General features: G+C 46.3%; 1 protein-coding gene and 1 long non-coding RNA gene across 2 annotated transcripts in view; both read left to right on the forward strand.

Annotated features, from left to right (window-relative positions):
• The first annotated feature begins 1,628 nt into the window (after window positions 1-1,628).
• LOC146542987 (uncharacterized) lies at window positions 1,629-3,607 on the forward strand. The gene is made up of 4 exons (XR_014887767.1): window positions 1,629-1,685; window positions 1,805-1,865; window positions 1,959-2,063; window positions 3,525-3,607. It is a non-coding gene; the product is annotated as an uncharacterized LOC146542987 (long non-coding RNA).
• Window positions 3,608-19,314: 15,707 nt separating this feature from the next.
• BMP7 (bone morphogenetic protein 7) overlaps window positions 19,315-24,683 on the forward strand; it is a 43,495-nt gene continuing 38,126 nt past the window's right edge. The window contains exon 1 of the mRNA XM_085241714.1: window positions 19,315-20,274. Within this exon, the coding sequence (XP_085097840.1) occupies window positions 19,755-20,274 (520 nt within the window). The 5' untranslated portion in view covers window positions 19,315-19,754. The remainder of the gene's footprint in view (window positions 20,275-24,683) is intronic.

Below are 24,683 nucleotides of genomic sequence, written 5' to 3' on the forward strand. Positions count from 1 at the left end.
AAATCACTGCACCAACTCCCCTGTTTTAAAACTGCTGCAAGGATGTAACTGCAAACTGTAAAAACAAAAGTAAATTAATTTAAAAGGAAATCAGCTGCAGCAGCTCTAGGACTTGCAAAAGTTACATGAAAATAAGAATAGGATTTTATAATGGGAACTTGGACATTCTACTGCTTTTGTTATTCCTTTGAAGAGCATGTTGGGAGGGAATATAAAATGAGAAGATGTTTTGGAACATCCAAACCTCTGTGGAAGTGACTCAGCTGGAATAAAACACAAAGCCTGCCTTGCTGTTGAATAACCTACTGGTCTCTCACATACGAGTAACAAATCTAAACGTCAAACTCTTCATCTGTTGCCTTCTTTTTAAAATCCCATGAGTGCTGAACTATAATAGAATCAAGCAAATTAGTAGCACCACCTTCTGCATGAACACCTGTCTACTTCTGACAGAAATTAACACCTAACATTTACCTATTACCACATTCTCCACCACTAGGAATACAATGAGAATTTGGGCCGAAGTGTCCACGTGTCAGCTAAATAGATAACAAGATCTGAACGGCGAGGGGACTGTGGGGGCTGAGAGCTGCCTCCACCCTCCTTGCAGCCCCCAGCAACAGCCACCCTTATTGCCTGACCAGCTGGGCTCCGACAAACCCACTGCCAACAGCGGTAGTTTTCAGGTAGCTACATATCATCCCTTAGAAGCAGCAAGTGCATTTAATGGATTGATTTGTAAACATTTATATACTTGTCAAATTCCAAATCTGGTTTAACTGAACATTGAATAAACATGTTATTAGGAAAAATTCTGATGATTAAAAAAATGTGTTAGAGGGAAAATATGTTGAAACAAAAAAAATGAAAGACATTTGTGCTAAAATGTAACTGGAAAGCAAGAATGTCTTCTGTTCCAATGTTGATGTGACAGTGTGAACATAACGGTCAATAGAACATATTCTTGGAAACAGCTGCACCATTTCCTCTGGATTAGGAAAAAGGTAAAATGTCTTGTTTATTTTTTATTCTCCTTTTGTTGGCAAAGTTCTCGAGAGCATGAGAACTCAGGTGTGATTTTGCTCCTTAAGCCCAAAATTGCCAGCTGCTGTACATTAAAAATACTCGTGCCAAAATCTGTTCTTTCATTTCTGTGAAAGCTGCACCGCTGCTGTCATGGGCTCAGATTTATGCCAACAGGTAAATCTCAGGATGGACTTCAGACCTTTGTTATTAACTATTTAATAATGCCTGGGGAAAGTGAGGTAAGAGGGTGACGTAGGAGCCTGTTCTGACACCGAGGACTGTGGGCCATGTGAATAACGAGAAGGGAGGGGCAGGTGATTAACACATTCCTGCTTCATTTTTGAAAGCCTAGATTAAAATCAGCTCTATGTCACCATTCAAAATACATTTGGAGATTTTAATTTAAGTTACTAATGTTAATTGGTCTGCACCACAAAAATGCCAGGGGCACTGTGATGCAATTTGGGCAAAAAGCAACCTTTGCTTTGGAGGCTCAGTACAGAATATGTCAAATATCAAACAGCACAGATGTGTTGGTTTGCTGGGTTTTGTTTGTTTGTTTTTTCACAGGAGGAGAGGTGAAAACATGACTCAAACATACACAGGAATCGAACCAAAACATATCATACCGGGTTGCCATGTGAGCAGTTCTGGATGCAGTAAGATTCACTGGCCTTCACTGAAGACTTTTCTGCACCTTTTTCTCAGATACATTTGTAGCCCTGTCACACTATGGCTGTATGCATATTTGTAGACCACTCTTCTCTCTCTACTCCAGGAAAGCTCAAACGTGTTAGCTGGATGCTGCTGCCGTCTTCTATATTTGGGCATGGAAGAAGGTAGGACATTTTGCTTTGTTTTGCTTTGGTTTACTGCTGTTGGCAATGAAAACCACAACCATCCTGAGCCTGGTTTGGGGGATCTTCTTCCAGGCTGCCTTATGCCTTGTTTTGGGACCAGGCTCTGGGAAGTGCTGAGCTGGACGAGCCGTGAGGACATCCTGCAGCCAAAAAACGTATCCAGCCCACTGTTAGGAGGTATGATTATAAGTTTCATTAATGAATTACAGAATCTGTGCACATAAATACAAATTCCTATGATATAAAATTCTCCCTGGCTGATCCCAAAGGGAGTTCAGTGCTTAAAGAATAGAATAGAACAAATTTATACTATTCTCTACAGACAAAACCTTCTGGCACAAACAGGAGCTTGGAGCTAAGGACTGGAAGTTTTTTGCACTGGAAAATTGACTGGAATTACTATTGCAGAACAAGCTATTCTGCAACAGCTTACCATCTGACCCGTGACTTTTCCAGACTAGAATATCCACACAGGGAACTATTATGGAACAGTTTATTCAGAAATAGCTATTGTGGTTAGTCCTCCTGCACAGATAAATGCACAGTGTCCATGGGTATCCATAGCAAGTGGAAAAAGGGCTTTTGTTGTTGTTGTTCATTCTGTTTTCTTATTACAGGATAACGCTTAATGTCAGATACATAGCATGGCCAAATGGTAAAGCAGACAGGGAACTTCCAGTCAGGTCCTCATGCAATTGACTAACACCCATCACTGCATTTCCTAACATAATACATGCTCATACTACAATCACTTACATGCTAAGAACATCTCTACATCTGCAAGGCTGTGTTCATCACAGGAAGTTGCATCAGCTTAAGTAAATAATTAAAAACATCCCTAATCAGTGAAAAAAAAAAACCAAACATTAACAAACACATCTGTTGAAGTCTCAGATTGACAGACCTCACATCTCAGTCATCACTCACGATAACATCATTCACATTGTTAGAAAGAAATATACTGCAGTTCCACACATCTGCAACAACCAATCATTTTTGGTATTAGCTTATTAATTTTAATAAATAACAAATATCCAGCTGATGCCAGCAGTACCTCTTTTGGGTGGAGAATTCCTGTTTGTGCTTTAGGCACGGCCAGCTCACAGTTGGGTCTGGTCCTTCCCAGAGAGACAGTTCCTTTCTAAAAGTCTGGGGCAGTGTTCAATTACTATTTCACTATTTTTCTGCATATCCTCCTTTGTTCTGTTAAAAACTAGTTGAGTCCTATAGAGAAAAGTACATATAACCTATAAAATCTAGGTTGGTTGGAATTAAGCTTGCCTCCAGAAACTGCATTCAACAACTAATGGTATCGTGTTGTTAAATGAAGGGAGAGTAAGTAGGAGAACAAGCTGATAAGTCTTACAGCTTTTAAAATAATTTTGTCTTTAAATAGCTTTTCAAGGACTCTTGATTATAAAAGTCATAAAATACATATCAAAATTATATCATAAAATATATCTGAATATATAATGACATTCACTTGTGTGTTAGAGAGCCTGCCAAAGAAATGTGACATTTTCTATAAACAGTAATTTTTTTGCCAACAAACAAAGAAAACAAAGTTACCACAGGGAAATAAGCACTCAACTCACACCAGCATCTCAGCAATAAAACGCTTATTTGAATAATTGACAGGAGGAAGGCAATCAGACCACACCGGCTGTTGGGAAGGACCCAAATCTCTGCAGATCTGTGCGGGCAGTGAGAGCCTCTGCTGACACTGCAGCAGGCACTGCTGGCATTTGGAAGCAATTCCTGCTCTTCTAAGAAGTGCTGAGCTGGAGGGAGGTTTTCTGGGAATCGTGGGTCTGCCCATGGGAACTGATGGGAATCAGGCTGTCTGCTTGGGCTGACAGAACGGATGGCCACGAGGACGAGTCTGTATCATCTCTCTGGGGAGAGAAAAAGCTGTGGCAAAACTTCCCAAGGAGTCCTGGAAAAAAATAAGTAAATAAATAAATGAAGTTTAATTCTGATCCAGCAATTCATTCATTCATTACAGGGTTATTACCAAAGCCTTTCATGTCACACTTACTCTGGAAAGCACCGAAAAATGGCAAGAAGGAAGAGAACTGTACAGTTTGTGGGCTGCGACTTGGAAGGAACAGGATAAAAAATGAAGGAATAAGAGAGATGAGCTGAGCACTGGGAGGATCTAAAGTATTTATTTAAAAAAATGGAGGGAACAAACAACCTTCACAGCCGCAGACTCCAAGTCTGAAATCCTACCTGAGAGGTTCCCATAACACCCTGAGCACATCTCCTGGTTTAAGAAACTTCTGCCACATCAGTACTGTGCTGATACTCCATGTGTGCCGTGAGGAGCAGCACAGCACAAAGCAGGAGAGGACGCTGTCCTCACATCAGATGCATTGAGTCACTAATAAAGCAGGATCTGGGGAAAACAAACCAGTAATTTACACGCCAACATGGAAATTCATCTTCATTTTCACTCCCAGTGAAAATCTTCCCCTTTCACAGGTTACAGAATAACTGTTCCACAGTGGAAGTTCCTACACAATATGCAGTCACATCCACACTCAGACCAATTCTCCACCATTATGAGACAACAGCAACAGAGTCTCTATCCTTTTTTTCCCTTTGTTACAAAATGTTCAGTCTTTTGCTGGAGACTTAAACCGAGAGAACTTTGACTTTGAAGTGATACATTTGTTTCACTCTTTTACATGAGACACGTGTAATAAATACATTAAGCACTATAATTAATAATTACAATTAAGCATAAATCCATTGACTGAGATCAAACTGGTGTCCCTGCCCATGGCAGGGAGTTGGAAATAGATGACCTTAAATGTCCTTTACAACCCATCCCACTCTGATTCCGTTATCTGAAACACGCTAAAACACTGCAGTAACAATGCTTTCCACTGAACGTTTAAGAAATTATCATAACTTTTCAAGTTTTTATAACTGTAAAATCAGAAAGCTGACTTCATATTGGAGAAACATTTCTGTGCTGCACACATGCATACTTTTATCATCATTATAAAAATAAAACTGATGCTATAAGTTTTGCCAACTGCCTCCCGAGGTATAGGAATTTATAGCCGCCTATGAATGCACTGAGGCAGAATGAGTTCAATGAGATGAAAAGTTCATCTTTGTACTCACTTCTTTCACTCTCATATGAACAAGATTAGCAATAGTGTATCCACATTCATTTACACCAGCTACTTCATTTCTTTCCCCAGCGCGCAGAGACAGAAGTTGTTCAGCCATGGGAAGCCCCGCCATGCTCCCCTCATGCTGGCCAGGCCATGGATCTGTGCAGCATTGGAGCACCTGAACGCAGACAGGGAGGTGATGGGCAGTGCTTGGCTGGAGGGGTTACATGGCAGAAGGAGTGGTGGCTGTAACTGCACTGCAGGAGGGTCAGCTGAGACTTAGGAAAAATTGTGATCCCTTTTTCAGGCATTCCTTGGGGGAAACAAACAAGCAAACAAATAACAGCAACAAAACAACCACAGGAATAACACCCCAGTTAAAGTACAACAGAAGAACCTAAATAAAATACTAAATCGTCATCCTCTGGTTTCTTACTCTTTCAGGTATCTCCTAGCTTCATTATTATACACACTGCACTACTACACATATCTTGTCTTGCATGCATGTAACATACGGTATCTGTAGGCCACATTTTTCTTTACATTTCTTCACATTCAAACCATTAGTTGAATGCAAGCAGGATGACACTGAGATGGGCAGTAAGAGCAGGAAAAGAAACTGGGAATAAACTAAATGGAAAGAACAAGTAACAATTCCAAAAAGACCCTCCATCTCATTTTGGATGACACAGGTAGCAAGATTCAGAAGCAATGCTGGCCATTGGAGGTTGGCTGGAGGCTGCACAGCCCCTCTATGCCTCCCTTCCCCCATAAATGTCAGCTCTGATAATGGAAAGAAAAAAAAAAAAAAGAGAACCATGTTTTAAATTCCTTGACATTTGGGCACACAGGAAGGGTTTCACCTCTCTTACACTCCCTGAGTTCTGCTGATGTCAGCCCTTGGGAATCTGAGGTCATAGTTTGGCTCCAAGGGAACTCAGAGAAGTACATTAGGGCGATATCCCATCTTTTCTCAGCACTGGAGGGAACGTTTTTGCCCCAGCTTGAAAAAGGGCTTGGGTGTGATTGAGATGAAATAGATTATGGAGAATTTGATCTGCACGTAAATGTCTCCAGATATTTAATCAATGGGGAAGCAGTGGAACAGGTTTGGGCAGCCCACTGGTCGATGACCTGTCTGATAAAAACCTGCGGACTATAGAAGTCATTCAATATCCATCCTTCCTGCAGTTTCTCATGGCCAGCTAGCTACATGGAGCACACAGGCCTAATTTTATTGCTTTCACATCTCACCTTCCCACAGTTCTTTGCATTAGGATATAAGAAAGCAATCAGAAAAGAACATTGACATTTCACCTACCTATTAAACAACAACAACAAAAAAATCTACATGATGTACCCAGATTGAAATGGAAAGGAGAAGAACAGGAATTATTGGCTAGCAGTCCTGCTATATGCATAGACATGAAATCTTGGCTGCCCGCTGTATGAGCTAAAATGTTGGATAGTAACAGTGCTCTAGAAAAGATTGATCCCTAGGGCTTACTGCTAGGCAGTGATGGATTTAATTAGCAGGGTGTGTCTAGAGGGAATGAGGGAGATTCTTCTTAGTACATGCCTACACTTGAAACTCTGTGTGCTTTTTTGTGCATCTCTGTTAAATGATTTGCAAAAACAAAAAACAAACAAACAAAAAAAACCAGCTATGGTACAATCAATGCACACACACTGTAACACTGTACTGCACATGTGATAGTCTTATTTTCTGTCCCTGCAGATTCTCATGCAATAGAAGTGCACCTCTTGTGAGCTCAGTTTAATTTCTTGTCCTGTTCAATCCCCCTCGGTGTTTTGTGCCATTTCCTATGTGCTCAGTTGTGAATCATTTCCCAGCTTTCCAGTTACAGATAGGATAAAAACTGGCAGGTGAGTGTCAGTGCTCGCAGCAGTGGATCTGAAACAAGAGCATCTAGTGAAAATGGTCGTGCTTTCCTTGCCTCTCAACCAGGCTTCATTAAACAGTGCTTTTCTATGCCTGCAGCATTCGATTCTGCTAGTCAGTATATCTATGGAACCTTGATATGAAAAGGAAAGACAATCTTACAGAACTTGAACTTCGTTACAGGAAATGAATTAATACTTAGAGATTCAGTCTCTTAATTCAGAAGTTCATGTTCCACTTAGCAGTTTTAATTGTTATTTAAGTTGCAGGAGTCTGTACCAGAAAATGATTTAGCAGGAAAGCCAAGAGGACGGGGATGTACACAGCAGGTTTGTGTACAGACCAGAAACGGGGTCCCACGAGCTACACAGCTCCCTGAGAGCCTCAAACACCTCCAGCCTCTGACATTCATGTGTTGGTCGCTGTGTCTGAGATGGAAATACAGCACTCGATTCATCTCACTCAGCTGCCGTTCCTGTAGCATGGATACATGTGCAGGCGGTGCTGCGCCGCACTGCGAGCCTGACAAAATCAAAGAGAGCAGGATTGGGTTTCGTGCATGGGAAACACTGCATTAACAAGAGCCTTTTTCACATGACTTTATCCTCTGACAAAAGACAAGGAAATTGCTATTAAATGCATTATATTGCACTACGGATGAAAGAAGAAAGCACTGCCATCTTTCTGTTTTGGCAAGAGGAGGAAAACAGCACGGAGCCATACTGCAGAGAAACGTCTGCACGCTGAGAGCGGTGCTGCACACACCTCGTGTCCTACGCGTGAATTTCGTTTGCAGAAGAACTGCCGGGATTGTTCTGCACAGAGCACCCACTCCTCCAGCCCGGCCCTCCGGCGCTCGCCCTGCTTCGCTTCCTCCCTCTGGCTATGAAGTCTGAAAGGAGTTCAAGGAAGAGCGACGGGATCAGTGCTCCCCTCTCACCCAGTGCTGCAGAAGGAAAAAGAAGTTTGACTGAGTCCTCTAAAAGTACTAAGGCTGAATCAGACCAAAAAAAAAAAAAAAAAAAAAGCCAACAACAAAAAACCCACGCTCTAAACTGACAAAAAATGTCACCTTCCTAACGGCTGGAGTCAAATCCTTTAGGGCTGGTATTTACAGTCAAATGTATTGAAATATCTTCAAGCCCTAACGCAGACGATACGGAAACCACTTGCTATAACTAAAACAAGCGCTCTGTAGGTCTGGGTTTAGCTCCTATTGCAAACCGACAGGAGGACCTGCAGCCAGAGATGCACGGACACACACACACATATTTCATCCAACCCTCCGCTCCCAGCCCCGGGTCGCACTGATTAACACTGTTCACATAAACACACTTTTTCTTCCTTGAAATGTTAATGCCTGCTTAGTGCAAGGTGAAAGTCTATCCAGCGACCGAATCCCTTAAGAGTGTTAATTAAACAGGACAATAATAATCCACCGGTGATTTATGGCGAGGTGGATGACTAGACCATAGTGGTTGGTCTGATAGGCATTTATTGCCTACTTAACCATTTAAGTATAACAAAAAAAATCATTGTGGTACAAAAGGTGATGAATGTTGCTGCTAAAACAGTCCATTAAGATGATTCATTAACATTACAAAGAGGTCTGCAGCCTCTGTGCCACTTGGAGCCCGTAAAAGTCTGGGAAAGTGAGAGGCATTACCATAGGAAATGCTTTATGCTAAACGCGCGCCGATAGAATCTAAAGTCCACTTTCTGCAGATAACATCACTTTTTACATTTTGCACTACAAGGTCTGAGGGTGCTTTGTACTTCTTATTTCTGCAGCTAGAGAATGTATCTTCCTAACAGAGAAGTGCGGGAGGAGTAATAAAAGTCACAATGCTCCGGCACACATCTGAGCCCTTCGTACTTCCCTTTGAACTGCTGTCACTGGAATGCCGAACCGCTGGTTGCAACGCTGCGGAGCGACCGAGAGCCATGAGTTACAGCCACAGTGCTTACAACTTCATTAAATGCACACCAAGGAAAGCTACGACAGTGATCTTTTCAGGTCAAATAACAGCGGATTCCTGCTGTGGGACAGCAAGGAGATGTGCCACGGACGGCCGATAGGTGAAACTGTAGTAGGGTTAAATCAGAGTGTAAACGTATCTAAACACTCCAAGTTACGATCTCAGTACCTTCCTAACAAATGATTCCCAGTAACTAATGAAGCTTGTCTCCTTATGGATTCATGCCACATCTCTCACTCCCCATCAGAACAGCACTGACTGTCCCCTGCCACAGCCATGTAGTGATGTCCCAGTGCCCCTTAGCCAGCCAGGCTTTTTGCATTTGCTGAAGAAAAACAGCGCGTTTGCTAAGGAGTGGTAGAGTAACCTGCAAATCAGAATCATTTGCTGTTGTCAACCACAATGAAGAATTGCTAAATTCTGCCTTCTTCTCAGTGTGAGCATTAATAAGAATTCCCTCTTCTCGGTAGGTGCTAACTCTTGCAAAACTGCTAAGGACACAGCACCTCTGAAACTCCTCTGTAACCCGTGACAAACGTGTCAGCACATTGGAAACTGGGTCAGACAAATGAGATTGTGTAAGCAGTTCCCTAGGGAGCCAGACGAAGAGGCATGATAGGATCTCCACTGACCAGAAGCTGCCAGAGTCGTGTTTATGTATTTCATCTGAGGTGGAGCATCCCCCAGTGCTTCCTCAATTACAGGAAGTGTGTGCAGCACCTGTTCAGACTACCTGGGCTGGCTCCAAACAAGTTAGACTGGGTTCCAGGAGCACTTGCTAACAAATTCTGTTTCTCAGTAGGTAATTAGCCTACTTCTCAGTAAATGAATTAGCACAGCTATGCTACATCCTGCAGATGGCTTCTGTGGTTCTGCTGTCTCTGCATGGCGTTTGTTTTCATCTGCCCACGGTTCAGAAGCGAATGTTCAAAGTGAAATATTACAGATGCTGAATCTGTACATGGGAACAAAGCAGAGAGGCAGACATGGTATCAAACATAGCCAGCTCCAACACTTCTCAGTGATTTAACTGCCTGGGAACTGGGCAAGCCGCATTTAATATCTGATGCAAAATATATTTCCACTTTGTTCTTCCATGGAAACAAGGCAGTGACTGCATACATGATCTGCAATAACGCGTTATTACAAGGCATACTGAAGTGAGCTGACTTCATCTGCAGTGATGCCACAACTGTTTTCAAGTAGAACCATTAACCCAGCAACAATATTCCTAATAACCAGCTGCAGAAAAGGTAACTTCTTTAAACTTAACCATGCTGATTAATGAATTGAGAGCACTGAGGCCCAGGAAGCACGCTGCTGAGATGTGTGGTCCCTACCTTGACACGTTCCTTTTGATTCCCCCGAGACAATTTCTGGTCTCACTTCTTAGCCAGGAATGCCCAAGGATCTAAGTGCCAGGGAAGCACATCCATGGTGGGAGCAGGCTGCCCTGTGAGACAGATGGAAGGAAGGAATGCAGGAGGTGGGAAGCTGGCAGGAGCAGCAGCTGAACTTGAAAGAGAAGCTGAGCACGTATGGCCAGCAGAGCCTGGGCGTCAGGGTGAGATTGGGAACAGGCATGAAAGGGCCAGACTGCAAGCTCTGTGTTTGCAAAGCGAAGAAGAGCTGAAAGTCTGACCCAGTAAGTTGTGTGTTGTGTTTTTTTTTCTTCATCCTGAGTTTCAATTAATTTCAGTATTCATCAAACTCAGGTCACTGAGAGCTTTTTACATTTGACTCTACTTGTTTCTTTTGCACACACACGCAGATTTAATACCCCAGAGCATTTCACTCATTGTCTCTGCATAAACCTACAGAAATACTGAAGGTGAATTGTATTTGTACAGTGCAGAGTTACATCTCAGCTCAGAACACTGGTTGGGAATTTGGAGGCAGTGTGATTTTGCCATCAGGAAATGCCAGTTTGTGAAAAATACACCTTTTATGAAGTATTATATTGATTCCCACAGAAATAAACTTCATCAGGTTCAGACATTTCCATGACAAAAAATCTGTTCTGTGTAAGACTAGAGAACAAATGTGAATATTACTTGAATCACTCCCAAAGTCAAGAAAATACCCAGACATTCACAGCACCGACTGCACTCAGCAGAACAGGTGCCTGGCTGCTCTCTGCACGGCCACTCTGCCCTGCTGCTAAAGAAGCTTCCCTACATCTGAGGCACACCTACACGATGCTCCCTCCAAGTGAGCTCTTTTCAATCCACTTCAGAGCCCAAATTTGAGTCTGACAAAAATAATGTTGAAAACACGATGTCAGATGTCTGCTCCAAATCCCATAAAGCGCTGCTTGGACAGGGCCCAAGTAAATACCCCAGCCACTGGATGTTGGCTATTCTGGGATGGCTCATTCTTTCTATTCATGTTTTGTTTTTTAAATTGTTCTGTGACAAATCTAAAACAAATGTCCAAACCATTTGGTTTTTTATATGCTAGATATTTTTTTGTTTCTGAACAGCCCGGATCCCAGTGCAGATCTGAACATTCTGCAGATCACTGTTTTATACCAGTAGATTTGTGCCTTACTGTCGCTAATAGAAGCCAAAAGCTCACAAGAAGATTTATATGCACTGGAATAAAAAACAACTAACATCACTAACGTTCTAGAGAATCTCAAGACCGCGTGAAAGACAAAGGCACCACGTAACACGCTTTGGCTTTGGAGATTTGTGGATAACCACATTCACCGCATTCAGAAGAAAGCAAATTTGCATCAAGGTTAATAGAAAGTCCACAACGCTACCATGATCCTCGTCATTACCCTAACACAGTCGTAAGAGAACCCGAAGAAAAGCCCTCCTTGACACTGCTGTTCCCCATAATTAACAATTAGGATATTCCTGATGTGACCCCTAAAGATGAGGAACATGAGAGCTTCTGGTCAAATCCTTACGTCAAATCTGCCATTTGACATCTTTGGAATGAAGTATGTTCATTTATTCTGATAAATTAACTCCCAAAAGCTTCAGTGGATGGATTCAGAAAACAAGGCCATTTCTCAGCCTATGCTCTTGGAATTTTTTGTTCAAAAAAAACTTTGATCTGAAGGCAGCAAGTTTTAGTCAGAGAGAGTCAACCATTTTTTAAGAAATTTTTCAGTAAAAACAATCTTAATATGAGGATTTTTGAGGAAAGATGTGACAAAATTAGTATTGTACCATAGCGTCATGCTATCAGTTTGGGCAGCTATCATATTTAAAACTCAAAATTAGATCTACAGCACTCCATACAGTGCTTGCATATGTACAAATAAGAACAATGAAGCTGCCTTCATGGAGCACATGGGCACATGGACACATGCTTAGGGACCTGTGCTGAGCTGCAGTGGACAAGGATGGCTTTCCCAGGTCGGGCCCTGCTTGTTCTTCCTCAGCACTGTCCTTGAGCAGCAGTGCTCTCTGTGCCCGTGGTGCAGTGGGGACATGAGTTATGTTCTGCGTTTCGTTAACACCCTCAATGTCCAAAGTGCTCCCCCATACACACCAAATATGGTCAGCAGCAAGGCTCTGCTTTTCGTTCTCGCCTCAGGGCTGAGAACAATTCTGCACAACTTGCAAATCCTCTCCATTCATTTTGCATCCCCATTCCTCCCACCGGACTGCCAACGGTATCTTTCACAAAGATCCTTTTGTTTTGACTGGAAATTTCCTAAAGTTTCCTCTGACGTTTCCTTTCCTCCCTGTGTCCTGTCACTGGGCGCTGGGCTTTCATCTGCCCTTACCCAAATACTCCCTTTTTTTCCAGGATGCACCAAAACCTCCCACCCCAATCTCTCATGGAGGAAGAACGCGGGCCATGCCCAAAGAAGAGAGCACCACCAGGTGAGCCTGCAGCCCTCTGGGATGCTTTGGGGACCTGAAGGTGCTCCGACTGCAGCAGGAAGAATTTTTTCCATGACTTAACCTTTACTCAGAATATGTGGTTCCTGCCTTCATGGACGTTTTCTCTCCTTCCATCTCTTCCTATCTGTTTCTAACCAATGTGTTAAGCTGGAAATCCCCCTGGTAAGTCAGATGCTGGAACACAAACTCTGGCTTCTCCCAGAAGAAAATGACATTTCTATTTGCAAATGTAATCGGTGCAATTCCCAAACTACCCAAATTAAGGACTTTTGCTGTCTGACCTATCACCACTTCCTAATTACATACAATGAGGATGCTCTGTAAATAGGATTTTGTTTAAATGGAAGGTCCCCCACGCTATTGTTCTCATGCATTCAGGGCACAGAAATAAGGGCAGAACTAATCAGGAAGCGATTCATAATTTCCATGGCCTTCAACCGTGCTCAGACACACTGTGACAGTTATCTACAGTGCCCTGCAGTGACTGAGACAGAAGAACGTGGGTTTCATCTTTAGCGGGTTGGATTTAGCACCGTAACTCCATTTTCTCTGGGCAACGAAGGACAGAACCCTGCCCTGCACAGAGCTTTCCCATCCACAATAAGCACCATAACCCCCAAAGTGACTCTTACCCCAAAAACAAATGCAAGGATTTTATTGGCGTGTGTAAATCCTAAGCTCTCAGGATTTTATGCTCGTATAATTCTCCTACGAGCTAAGCAGATAATTCAGGTGACCTCAAACAATTAATTAATTAAACTTTTGCATGGAACTCATAAGAATCACCCCACAGGCCCTCGGTTTAAGCAAACCGTTTCCTTCTGCCGCTTTCCCGACACTCGGAACGCGCAGGGCTCAGTACAGGACGCTCATTGTGGAAACGCACATCGAAGCGATTACTTCGGTTGCCCCGGACGGCACCAGCAGCGGCTCCTCCCGCTGTCGCCCAGCAAAGCGCAGCGCTACGGGACAGAGGGCCGTTGTTGGGGCTCGGCCGGGGCCGCTGTTTGCGGAGGGGGTCATTAGGAACAGTTTAGTCGGAACAAAAGGGGGTTTGTTTCTATTGTCCCGCTTGCAGTTTGGCGATGTCTTAACTGAAAAATTATCTTAATAGCCCAACAGTATATATTTGCCTATGGGGCTCAGACGACCGCAGAGAAAGGCTTTGGATGAATGCTGAAAGGATGCACTTGACAAAGCGGCCTCAGTGCGCGCCAAGCACTGCTGAGCGAGCAAAAAGGTTCCGACTGAAAACTTAGAAGCTCCAATCTCCGCGAGGTAACCGCTGATAGCGCTGCGCTCCGACTGACGGATCCGCCACAAAAGCAGCCGCCGCGGTCCCAGGCGCTCAGCGCAGCCACCCAGGTGGGTTCCTGCGTGCTGCGAGGCAGCGTGCTGCTGCTGCTGCTATGCCGGCGCACACCAGCAGAGGAAACGGTCCCTCCGTACGATTTGGAAACGCTCGAGCAGAGCGCTCTGAGCGCGGTGTCCCCGGGCGGAGCTCCGAGCCGCCCCGTCCGATGGAACGGCGGAGATCCGCGCTCCGACGGCAGCGACGCGGGACCGCGGGCAGCAGCTGGGGCTGCGCTACGGGAATGTCGGAGCCAGCGCTGTTTTCGCTTGTTTAAGTGCGCAAGTACGATAAGCCTCGACAGAAGAGAAGGCTCGGGGTGCGGCTGTTATAACCTTGCTTTCTCCCTGACCGGTCTCCAAAAATCTCTCCGCTCCAGCGGCAGAAGTTTTATGATTCAGGGGCACGGTACATATGGTTTAGCATACACACCCCAGTTTTCCATGCAATCTCCCCTGCTAGGATTACTAATACTTGTGGCATGAGCAGTTTGTACAGCAGCTGTGCAAGGGTTATGCAAGCATTTATGCACACACTGGAATAAAGGCACAAAATAAAGGTTCTTTTGAGCCATTACCCCGCACCTGCCTGGAGAGAAAAAGTAAAGCCATCCAAATTTGTCTCATTGCATTTCACAGGTCAGCATCAGCGATTGCTGTTGTTAGCTTTGAAAACATGGAATAGGTTTATATGCTTTTCATACACAGACAATTGCAAAAATTAAAATCTGCCTTTAGCGAAGACAAACAGCAGAGAGCTAAAACACTCCAGAACACAGAAATACAAGCTAAAAGAACCCCGATAATCTGATGACGCACCGCGTAGCAAAGAGCACACACTGCAAGGAAGCATTGCCAGCGGGCAGGATTTCCGAGGCACAGCACGGAGGTGCTGCAGTGTTTGTGCGCTCCTCACAACCCAGAGCGAGTTGTTCTCAGCGTGGGCTCCCACAGCCCTGAGCCGGGGCTTATGGGTGCTCAGAGTGCGTTTTTTCCAGGGAAAGAAATGCCCGAGTTTTTGCCAAAAGTGTCAGCTAAATCAAGAGTACGCAGAGCAATTTAGCAGCGCAAAATAAAAGTCAGTTTTCTTCGGGCAGCTTTGGCAATATATGGATTGAAAGTGCCCAAAAATATTCACCTGGTACCTATGCTATAGAAATGTATTTCCTATAGAAAGTATAATGACGTTACTGCTCCCCACTGCATTTACACATACACGTACCAACATACAGCTGCATACAAACACGTAAGATACAGCACAGGGCTGCATTCAGGCTGAAAATAGCTGGGTGATAAATATTACACTACAAATGTTTCAGTGTTATGAACCCAACACTATATTCTCAGGGTAATAACAAAGAAGTACCCCACGGAGCTCTCGTCTTGTGAAGTGCTCCCACGTGCTGTGCCATGAAGGGCCGAGCTTTGCCCACCTCACGCAGCGGAGGAATCCAGCATTAGAGCCCAGTGTTACAAACCCAAAGATCATTGCTTAGTTACTGCGGCCATCTCCAGAAGCAACAATGCTCTCTCGTACCCAAACCTCAGCTTGCAGCTCCACCTCCCCTCCCATCAGCAGCAGTGAGAACCAACACTGAGTTTCTCTCCACAATCAGCACAGTCCATCCCGGCCCCGACCTGTTCAAATTCCTGGATTAGAATGAATACAATGGCTTACCCATAATGCGATTACGTGTGTTGGTGAATTCATTCCCAGTAATAACGCTGAGGAGATGAATAGAAACTTCTGATAAGGATAATCCAATATAGTGTAATTAAATATGCAAGCTAATTATGCAGTCTTATACAAATAATGATGCTATTATTGTTGTTATATAAATGTTCTGCATGTGCAAAGCCCGGAGGAACAACCCCAAATTCCCCAAACACATGTTAGTTCAGTGGGAATATTTGGAAGAAGAAGAAAAAAGTTTGCTGTAATTTAGGACTTGCACTTTGAGACAAACGAGAGAAGATGCAAAACAGAATGGAAAAGAAACGTGGTTAAAGCTGAAAAGAGGACATCAAAGCAAGAAGGCATGGAGCTTGAAAGTGAGAAGGGAAGAAAAATGCTTTGTGTCTGATGTCTGAAAACAGCCATGAAATGAGTTTGTGAGCAAAGCCTCCACTTCTTACTGTCCACGTGGTAAAACTGAACGCTACTGAATTCCCTAACAGGAGTGCACAGCGTTGGGATCAGCACAAACAAATTCATCACGCACATACCTGCATTTTGTACATTTCCTGTTTTCAAATCAGACTCCTTATCCTAAAGAAGTACTTCCAAGCATACTCAGTTCTACCCCAACAGAAGCAGTGCCAGCACGGGTACAAAAGCCAGATAACAGCATACAGGTGAAGCTCAGAGAGATCACAAAGTTACCCAGTTGGTAACACAGCTTGCATGGAGCTTCAAGAAACACGGGGAGGTTGTTTCTACAGAAATGAGCCCATGCATCCAGTGCCAGCAAACAGGGATTGCTTCACCATAAGCATTTACTTTTCCATCTCAAGAAGAGAAGGAATGACAGGAGCAGAGAAGAGGAAAAACTGGTTTCTTAATTGATCCAGGAAGGAGGAGGAGGAAGAGGACGATGACACGAAGGTGCCAACATTTCAGCACGCTGTCTGCGGTGGAACCGACCCTACGGAAGCAGGATGGCGGTCACGCAGCAGGAAGAAAGGAGGGAAGAGAAGGATGTCGTCCACGAGAAAGACAATCCCCTTTGTACCTTCCTTGTCTGAAAGGGATTTGAAATTCAAGCTCAGATCTGAGGGCTGAACCACTGCAGTCTGAGCTGCATCATCCTTCATTGTGTGCAGCAGAATAAATGCTGCTTTGTGTCCCACAGCGAGCTGAAGTCAATTGCTGTGAGCCTCACGTTAAAGAAATGACTCTTTAACAGATCCCCTCTCATCTCACACTCACAGTGGTTTTGTTTTTAAGAATACATGCAAGCAGTACTCTCACTGCAACTATAATGCATTTCTTTAATGCTCTACCTGGTGCAATAGGAGCACAGAAAACACTGCTAGAAAAGATTACCAACTACCTCTATGAAAGCAGGGGATACAATTTCAGCATTCCCCCCTTTTTAAAGCACATATCATACATTAAATCAGGAAGTATCCAATCTCAGACAAAACCAGAGCACTTAAGCCAACAAAACAAGGAGGAGATAAATTCAAACATTGCTATTTTCAAGAAATAAGTCAAACCAAGAGGCTTCAAGGTTTGCATTTCTTCTACAGCTATTTCTTCAATGACACATACTGCTGTATGTTACCTAAGGTGTTGAGTCACAATCCAAACGGTATTTTTCTTTTCTTTTTTCCCTTTTCTTTTCTTCTTTTCTCTTCTTCTCCCTCAGAGTGATGCCATTTCAAAATACAACACTGATCTGAGATTTATTCAGTTTGCAAATGTGAGCTAGGAGCAACTCAGCTGTAAGTAATTCAGGCAGCAGGACCACCTGCTCTCCATTCTACTGGTCCACTCTTACAGACTTTCAGTCTCCCTGACCCTGAGGAAGGTGAGTCCCCTTGTTCTGCTGCGTGACAAAAGGCCAACTCTGCCTACAAGGAGCAAGAAAGAAAGTGAAATTGAGTTATCTGTGGCTGATAGAGCAGAGCAGGAGATGCTCAGTCACCTCCCTGCCCTTCCATGACTGGTTTAGGGAAACACCAGGCATCCCAGCCCAGCCCTGCCACCCTCTCCTTGCCCCCAGCTGTGCATTTCTGCAGCCTCCCTCATTCCAGCACCATCCCTAACGCATTCAGTAGGATCAAAGAGCTGATCCAGCAGAAAATTAACTCAGCAAAAACAAATAAGAAATGGTTTGAGAAAGATTATGTTTAAAAACAGAACAGGCTTCCTGACCTGTGCACACCAGGAGGGCAGTGAGCCTGCAGCTGGAGGGCTGCACTGGGTGTCAGCAGCTTGGATTTCAGTTGGTCAAGAAACCACACCCTAGGCAGGAGAGAAATTTAGGCAAATAGCTGCCTGGTTAAGAGCAGGTTGGTACTGCTCCTCAGGAAGTATGGGGGAGTTTGATCTTAACTGTGAAACACAAGTGCTAAGGGCTGATGCTCCCATCAGTGTGGGGTGAGGGGAAGGCACCCACTGGGGTGGCATCTGAGCCCCCCCACAGCACCCTGGGCTTAGCACTGCTCCACACTAAGGACCCTGGCTGCCCTGCACTGCCTCTGCTCCCCTCCCCTCCCCCCCCACCATGCATTCCTAAACAACTGAGCTGGATTCAGTGCTGGTTCCACCACTATTTCAATAGCTCTGTGAGTCATGTCAATGCCATGCCTCAGTTTCCCTGTTATTAAAAGGTGCGCACAGACGCACACAAACACGCTAAAAACCATTCTGGATCCTTCCCATGCAGCTCTTAACCAGTTACCTGCCATCTGCAAGAGGAATTTAAACATAAAGAGCTAAAAGAAGGGCAGAACTTCCTTTTTCCATAGCAGATGGAGGATCCGGTGCTAGCACTGCTAGTTATTTCTTGTCCAAAAACACCAGAGGAGCAATCTAACAAACTGCGCTGAACTTCTCTCTCTCTGACCCTCTTCTTTCTCCTTTGCCTGAGGAATGAATCTTGATGGCAGCACCAACTTCGTGTGTGTCTGGTTCCTGAGGTTACCTGGGACTGAGCTCAATGTCCCAGATAAAGCCTTCTGTCCTGTTTTCCTCTTGCTTTCCAAGTGAGACCTGAGGAAGCAGCAGACTACATGCTGCTCTCTATCGTTACTGAGTAGCGCTACCCAGACTGGCCGGGGCTGGGGCTGCACTACCGTAGGTGTTACACACGCTGAGTTAGAAACCCACTGAAATCAGTGCTTCAAAAAGTAGGCGATGCGCAGAGCGTTGCGCAAAGGTGTGCAGGGGGCAGCAGAACGGGCAGGGGACAGAGCAGGGGAGCGGGGTGGCACGAGGTGCCCGAGCAGGTTGGAAGGGGCAAAGCACGGCCACGACGCTGGGTTGGTGGCTCTGCGACTCTAAGCCCGTCGCCCCTGTTGCACGAATGCGTGCGAGCGCACAAGCGCTGCTTTTGAACTACTTGGGAGCCGCGGGCTTTGCGCCGGCCGGGCACGGCTGCGTGCTGTTAGCGCGCACTGACGGCGTATCCGCACCTCCAAACTCTGCCTCCGCTCAGACCGCCCGCCCTCCTTCCCTCCCTCCCGGGGCGTCTTCTCCTTCATCACGTCCACGTTAATGCGACCGCCGGGACCGGCCGCCCTCGCCCCGAGCCAGCAGCGCACGTCCTGCCGAGCAACCTGATCGTCAGCCGTTCCCCCTCCCGGCGGCAGCGCGGCTTTGCTCTCCCCAGCGGTTTGCAGCGGGCAGGCGAGAGAGGAGCGCGTTGGGTTCCGCTCCTGCTCCTCCCACCAGAGCCACCCTCCCGCTGCCTCTCCGCGGAGCACGCAGCGCACACGGCTCCGCCGCGCCGTGCGGGATCGGCCGCGGCGCTCGGGCTCCGCTCCCGGACGCAGCGCTCTCGCTCCGCTCCGCTCCCTCCTCCTCTCTCGGCGTCCCATGGGCCGGGGCCGCCGCGCAGCCCCCGCCGGGCCATGAGCGGGCCGCGGCTCCTCCGCGGGGGCCGGCGGCCGGCACCGTGAGCGCGGGGCCGCGCATGCCGGAGGGGCGCGTCCCCCGGCGGGGCAGCCCCGCGCCCCCCGCGCCGCCCCCCAGCCGCCGCCGCCGCCGCCGCCGCCTCGCCGCGATGCCGGCGGGGCGCGGGCAGCCCGCCTCCTGGCTGCTGGTGCTGGGCGCCGCCGCCCCCGCCCTCTGGCTGCGCTGCGTCCTCGCCGACTTCACGCTGGACAACGAGGTGCACTCCAGCTTCATCCACCGGCGGCTGCGCGGCCCCGAGCGCCGCGAGATGCAGCGGGAGATCCTCTCCATCCTCGGCCTGCCGCACCGCCCGCGGCCGCACCTCCACGGCAAGCACAACTCGGCCCCCATGTTCATGCTGGACCTCTACAATGCCATGTCCGTGGAGGAGGGGGCGGCGGGAGCGGCGGCCGAGGAGGGCGAGGGCTTCTCCTACCCTTACAAGCCCATCTTCAGCACCCAGGGGCCGCCGCTGGCCAGCCTGCAGGACAGCAACTTCCTCACCGAGGCCGACATGGTCATGAGCTTCGTCAACTTGGGTGAGTGCCCGGGGCCGGGGCAGGGCCGGGCTGCGGGCAGGTGGCGGGACGGGCGGCGAGGAGGGGCGGGAGCGGTCCTCGGAAGGTGACGCCGTGGTGGCGAGGCCAGATTGCGTGCCCAGGGCTCCGGCTGCCATCCCAGCGCACGGACGGCCACCCGCACGCCGACTCGCCGAGCGCTTTGCCGGCTTCTCCTCCAGATGGTTCCGTGCCATCCTTCCGAAAGCGGCCCTGCAGGTAGGAGCCGAGCTGCTGGGCTCGGCCGTGTCCAACGTCACGGAGGAGGACACGAAGCCTGCGGGCTCACGGCGCTGCGGGACACGGGACGTGTGCTCCCAGCGCGTTCCCAATGGCTCGGGGGCATCCCACAATGAACCCTCGCTCACTCCTGCAGCTTTTTCTGTTGGCCTCCATTAGTGCCGCCAACTTGCCTCTCTCTCCAAGCACATGTGGATGGCTTTATGCAAATGATACGAAGTTGGCATGCTTTGTATGCGGCTCGCTAGGCCTCTCTAATTGGATGCGATGGCCCAATCTGATTTCTATTTGCTTGCTGTAGATTGCACTCCCGTTTGGACTGACTTGGTCGGATTTGAGTAAAACGCCATCAGGACGAGCATTCTATTTTCAATATATAATTACAGACCGTGGTTCACTCTGTCCATTTTTAGACCTCACCATGCACAGCATCTCTGAAACCACCACATGTACAGATTGTGTGTCTGCAAACTCCCAACACAACACAAATAGCATTTCCAAAACAAGACTGACTCAAAGTTGGTCCCAACCCAAGAAAAGAGCAGAGCAGCGCATCTCCAGCACATAATCCGCTGGGGATCACAGACACTCCCATCACCCACATACCTGTTAATGCCTCACTAAGTCTCTGGGCTCAGGGGCAGCACAAGTTAAACCCCCACCCCTCCAATCCCAGAGTTCATAGTATCAGAATCTGCAAAGCTCAATGGCAAACAATAGTAATTACCGGACACGGTAGTCGTCCCAACACAATTCTTCCATTACATGGGATGCTGTGTGAGACCTCTGATTTGCACAAGCTGCACCTCCTCATTAAATGCCCTAAGCTCCGCAGCAGGACTCTGAGTTACATTTGGCCTAGGGACGTGCTCTTTGGGAGGGCTGATGCTTTCCATTTACAATTATCGTGTTTGCCTAATCACTGCTAGATACTTAAGCTGATCAGCAGTGATACACTCAAAACCAAATATTTGAGCAGCCAAAAGTATGAATGGTGGTTAAATATTTGGCTTCAGAGATAAGAGTGATCTCACAAACATTGTACTGTGTGGGTCTTGGGTCCTACACGACACACACACACACACACAGAGCACAGAAGACAAAGGATGTGGAAACAGCCATAGCAAAATTCACACTTCTGTGAGTTTCAGTGGAATGAAATGCACAGAATTTTAGTGGGGCAGAGCACCTAAGAAGCATGTAAGTATACCAATGGGGGACATGCAGCTCTGCTGGTCACAGAGCTACGGCTGCACAGTGCTCCCGTCCCACACCGCTGGCATCAGGAGAGGCCTTTCCTGCAGCCCAGTGGAGGGGTGAAACAAAAGGAGTTAATATTCGGGTCCTAAATTATTTTGAATACAAATGGTTTGTGATTAGAGTGGGACCCATCCATAAACTGCGAAGTAAAAATTACAATCTGGGCTACGTCTAAGTAGGAACTTCCGATAGAGTGGGTTTTGTCTGTGTGAGCTGTGCACACTCAGCAGTTTGTGTCCCGACGCGATGTAATGGCGACAGTGGATAGAGCCATTTCGACCCGTTGTGTTTTGTAGTTGGCTTAGAAATCTGAAAGTGTTCCCTATGCAAAATACTGTCAGCATGGTCAGCGAGACGTGAGAGCGCAGGCAAAACCCAAAGGCTTTAAACGAGACAGGTGGGATCATTACCAGCAAGGCACCTCTCCGAGGTTTATCTGTGCTGTTTTGTTCCCTTGTCAACAGTGCATGCCAGGACGAGTTTAAAAAGGACATAGATCCGTAATAGCTTTCTTCATCCCTGTGCACACCTTTCATCCCATCATAGTCATCGGTCTTTCATCTTTATAGGACAAAGACAGGCTTGTTTAGGGACGTTTGAATGAATTAGCCCAGCCACTCACATATATAGTAAAATGTAACACCTGCTTTGATATGTACAGCGTGCCATAACATCCAGGGAAAATTAGAAGCTGTTGTAGAACCGATGCTTTTGGGGAGATTTTCTGCAGTCATCCCTCGGACACCGGAGCTGAATTGCTGGACGCAGGCTGTACTAAACTGTGTCCTACTTTTGTAAGAGCTCCTCCGCCAGCATTGCGTTTCACAGGTAGGCTTTTATGACTGTAGTAGAGCCATCGCAATGAGGAAATGTCACCGCATAATAAACTTTCATCTCAGTAGTGGAGGAAGTAAAAGCGACTGAAGAAATAGTAATTTTGAATTTAAATAAGCAAAACGTGTTATTCTAGGCTTCCAAGTGCTAATCTACAAATATGGGTAGGTTTGTTTGTTTGTTTGTTTGCTGTATTCATATTCCCCATCTGTCTATCTAGTCATGCAGCTTTGGAGGAAAACGTGTAAGAAAGAAAGATTTACAGTGAAAGGTTGCCTGGGTTGCATAGTGAAAAAGAAAAAAACCTCAAAGCAAGCACAAATACACACTGATTTCTATGGAGATGCTGTGTGTATTTATCCCAAAGAATTTACACTGGGCATTGGCAGGGAGGAACCCAAGCACAGGTGCTCCATCTCAGGGTTATGTTGCAGGGAGCTTTGTACTAAGCATGTAATATTCCTGTAAAATCTTGACAATTAATTAGATTTAGATTTATAACCAGTTAATTCACAGGCGACATTTTGTATTAACTTACACCTGTGCTAAGATGGATGAGGAATGGATTTGTGTCAAGAATGAATTTACGTGTAAATTAAAAGAGAGTTTAGCCACAGTGGTCTGACGAAGTTAGTCAGTTAATTGCTGTCTAATTTTATAAAATTTATTACTGCAATTTCATTAGCTGGAATTCCATTTCAGACCCACGTCCAAATGAAGTTTACAAGCGGATCCATTTTAAGCACTGAAAAAAAACCAAAACATTTTTTGCATCAGTTTAATTTCAAGTTTATAAACAACAGCTGAAGAGTAAACATCCTCTGCCTCGCATAGACCCTTCTTCTAAAAATAATTGAGCTGTCCTTATGCGGGTGATCCCGGCTTGGTAAACAGACTTGCACAGAACATTTTCTTAAGGAGTCGGCACAAGTGCTGTGCAATTTGTTAATTTGTCTCGTGGTTGATTATAAAATGAACAACATTGCTTAATCCTGGCAAAAAAAATAAGGGGGGGGAGGCAGAATTAGTCATTCTTGGAAGGAGCACATCAAAGTGGCTTTTGTTAATGTAAGTGAAGGAGCTGAAGAGCCCCCAAGTTTCCTTTTATTTCATACCATCTGGCTATCCTTTTTGTTGACAAGTGTTTGGCATGGGGAACCATCTCTCTGCCCTTTAATAACAGGCTTTAACACTGTAGGGTATTAGAAAAAGATTCTATAACAGTTAAAAAATTTCCTTCGGGGAATACTTTATAAAGTGAGCACGGGCTGCAGGCATTTGCAGCTGTAACCTGGCTTGTGTTAAAATTTGGAAGGGGCTGCCTTGCATTCCAGCTCACTACAGGCCTTCGTTGGTGTACAGCCAAAGGTTAATATAGATGTCACACAGTTTTTCTTTGGAGAGCCTCAGATATAAGAGTACGCGTACAGCTGTGTTTTTAGTAACCCTTTCATAATCACTTCTTTTAAACCTCATTTTCCTGCTTATATAAATCAAAGATTTTCAAGGATATTTGACCTGGATTTGAACTTATTTGATCTTCACATATTTCCCACTTGAAACAAAGCAGATTAAATGTTAGCCCCGAATGCCTGCTCGCCATCACATGGCTGTGGCCACGCACGAGGCCGAGCCCTCGGCTTCCTCTCCCCTCCACCCGATGCTGAAGTATGTCCTGCCCAAGCAGGTACGCCCTGAGGGCAGCGCGGGTGCACACAGCACTGGGAGCCACAGGAGCAGCACGACAGGAGGCCTGCAGCACTGGAACAGAGCAGCGCCTGTGCAGCACGCAGCCGGCAGGTCTCTGAGCCGGCTCCAGGGAGAAATTCATCCCTTTCCAACTAGCCTGTTGCAAGGAGAAAGGGGAAAAAGCTGCAGCAACCATTGCCCTTTGCTTGCGTTTCTGTGGACAGGGGAAGCTCCCAGCCCTGACTGTGGTCTGAAAGGCAAAGCGCTGCAGCTCGGAAGTGCTCTGAAGGAGACGAGCCGGACGGCCGGAGTTTGTGTGCCTGGAAGAGCAGCTGGGCACAGGCAAAGCATGCAGCACTGCTCCTGAG

Source organism: Meleagris gallopavo, chromosome 22, assembly GCF_905368555.1.
Source record: "Meleagris gallopavo chromosome 22, MGAL_WU_HG_1.1, whole genome shotgun sequence".
Taxonomy (NCBI): domain Eukaryota; kingdom Metazoa; phylum Chordata; class Aves; order Galliformes; family Phasianidae; genus Meleagris; species Meleagris gallopavo.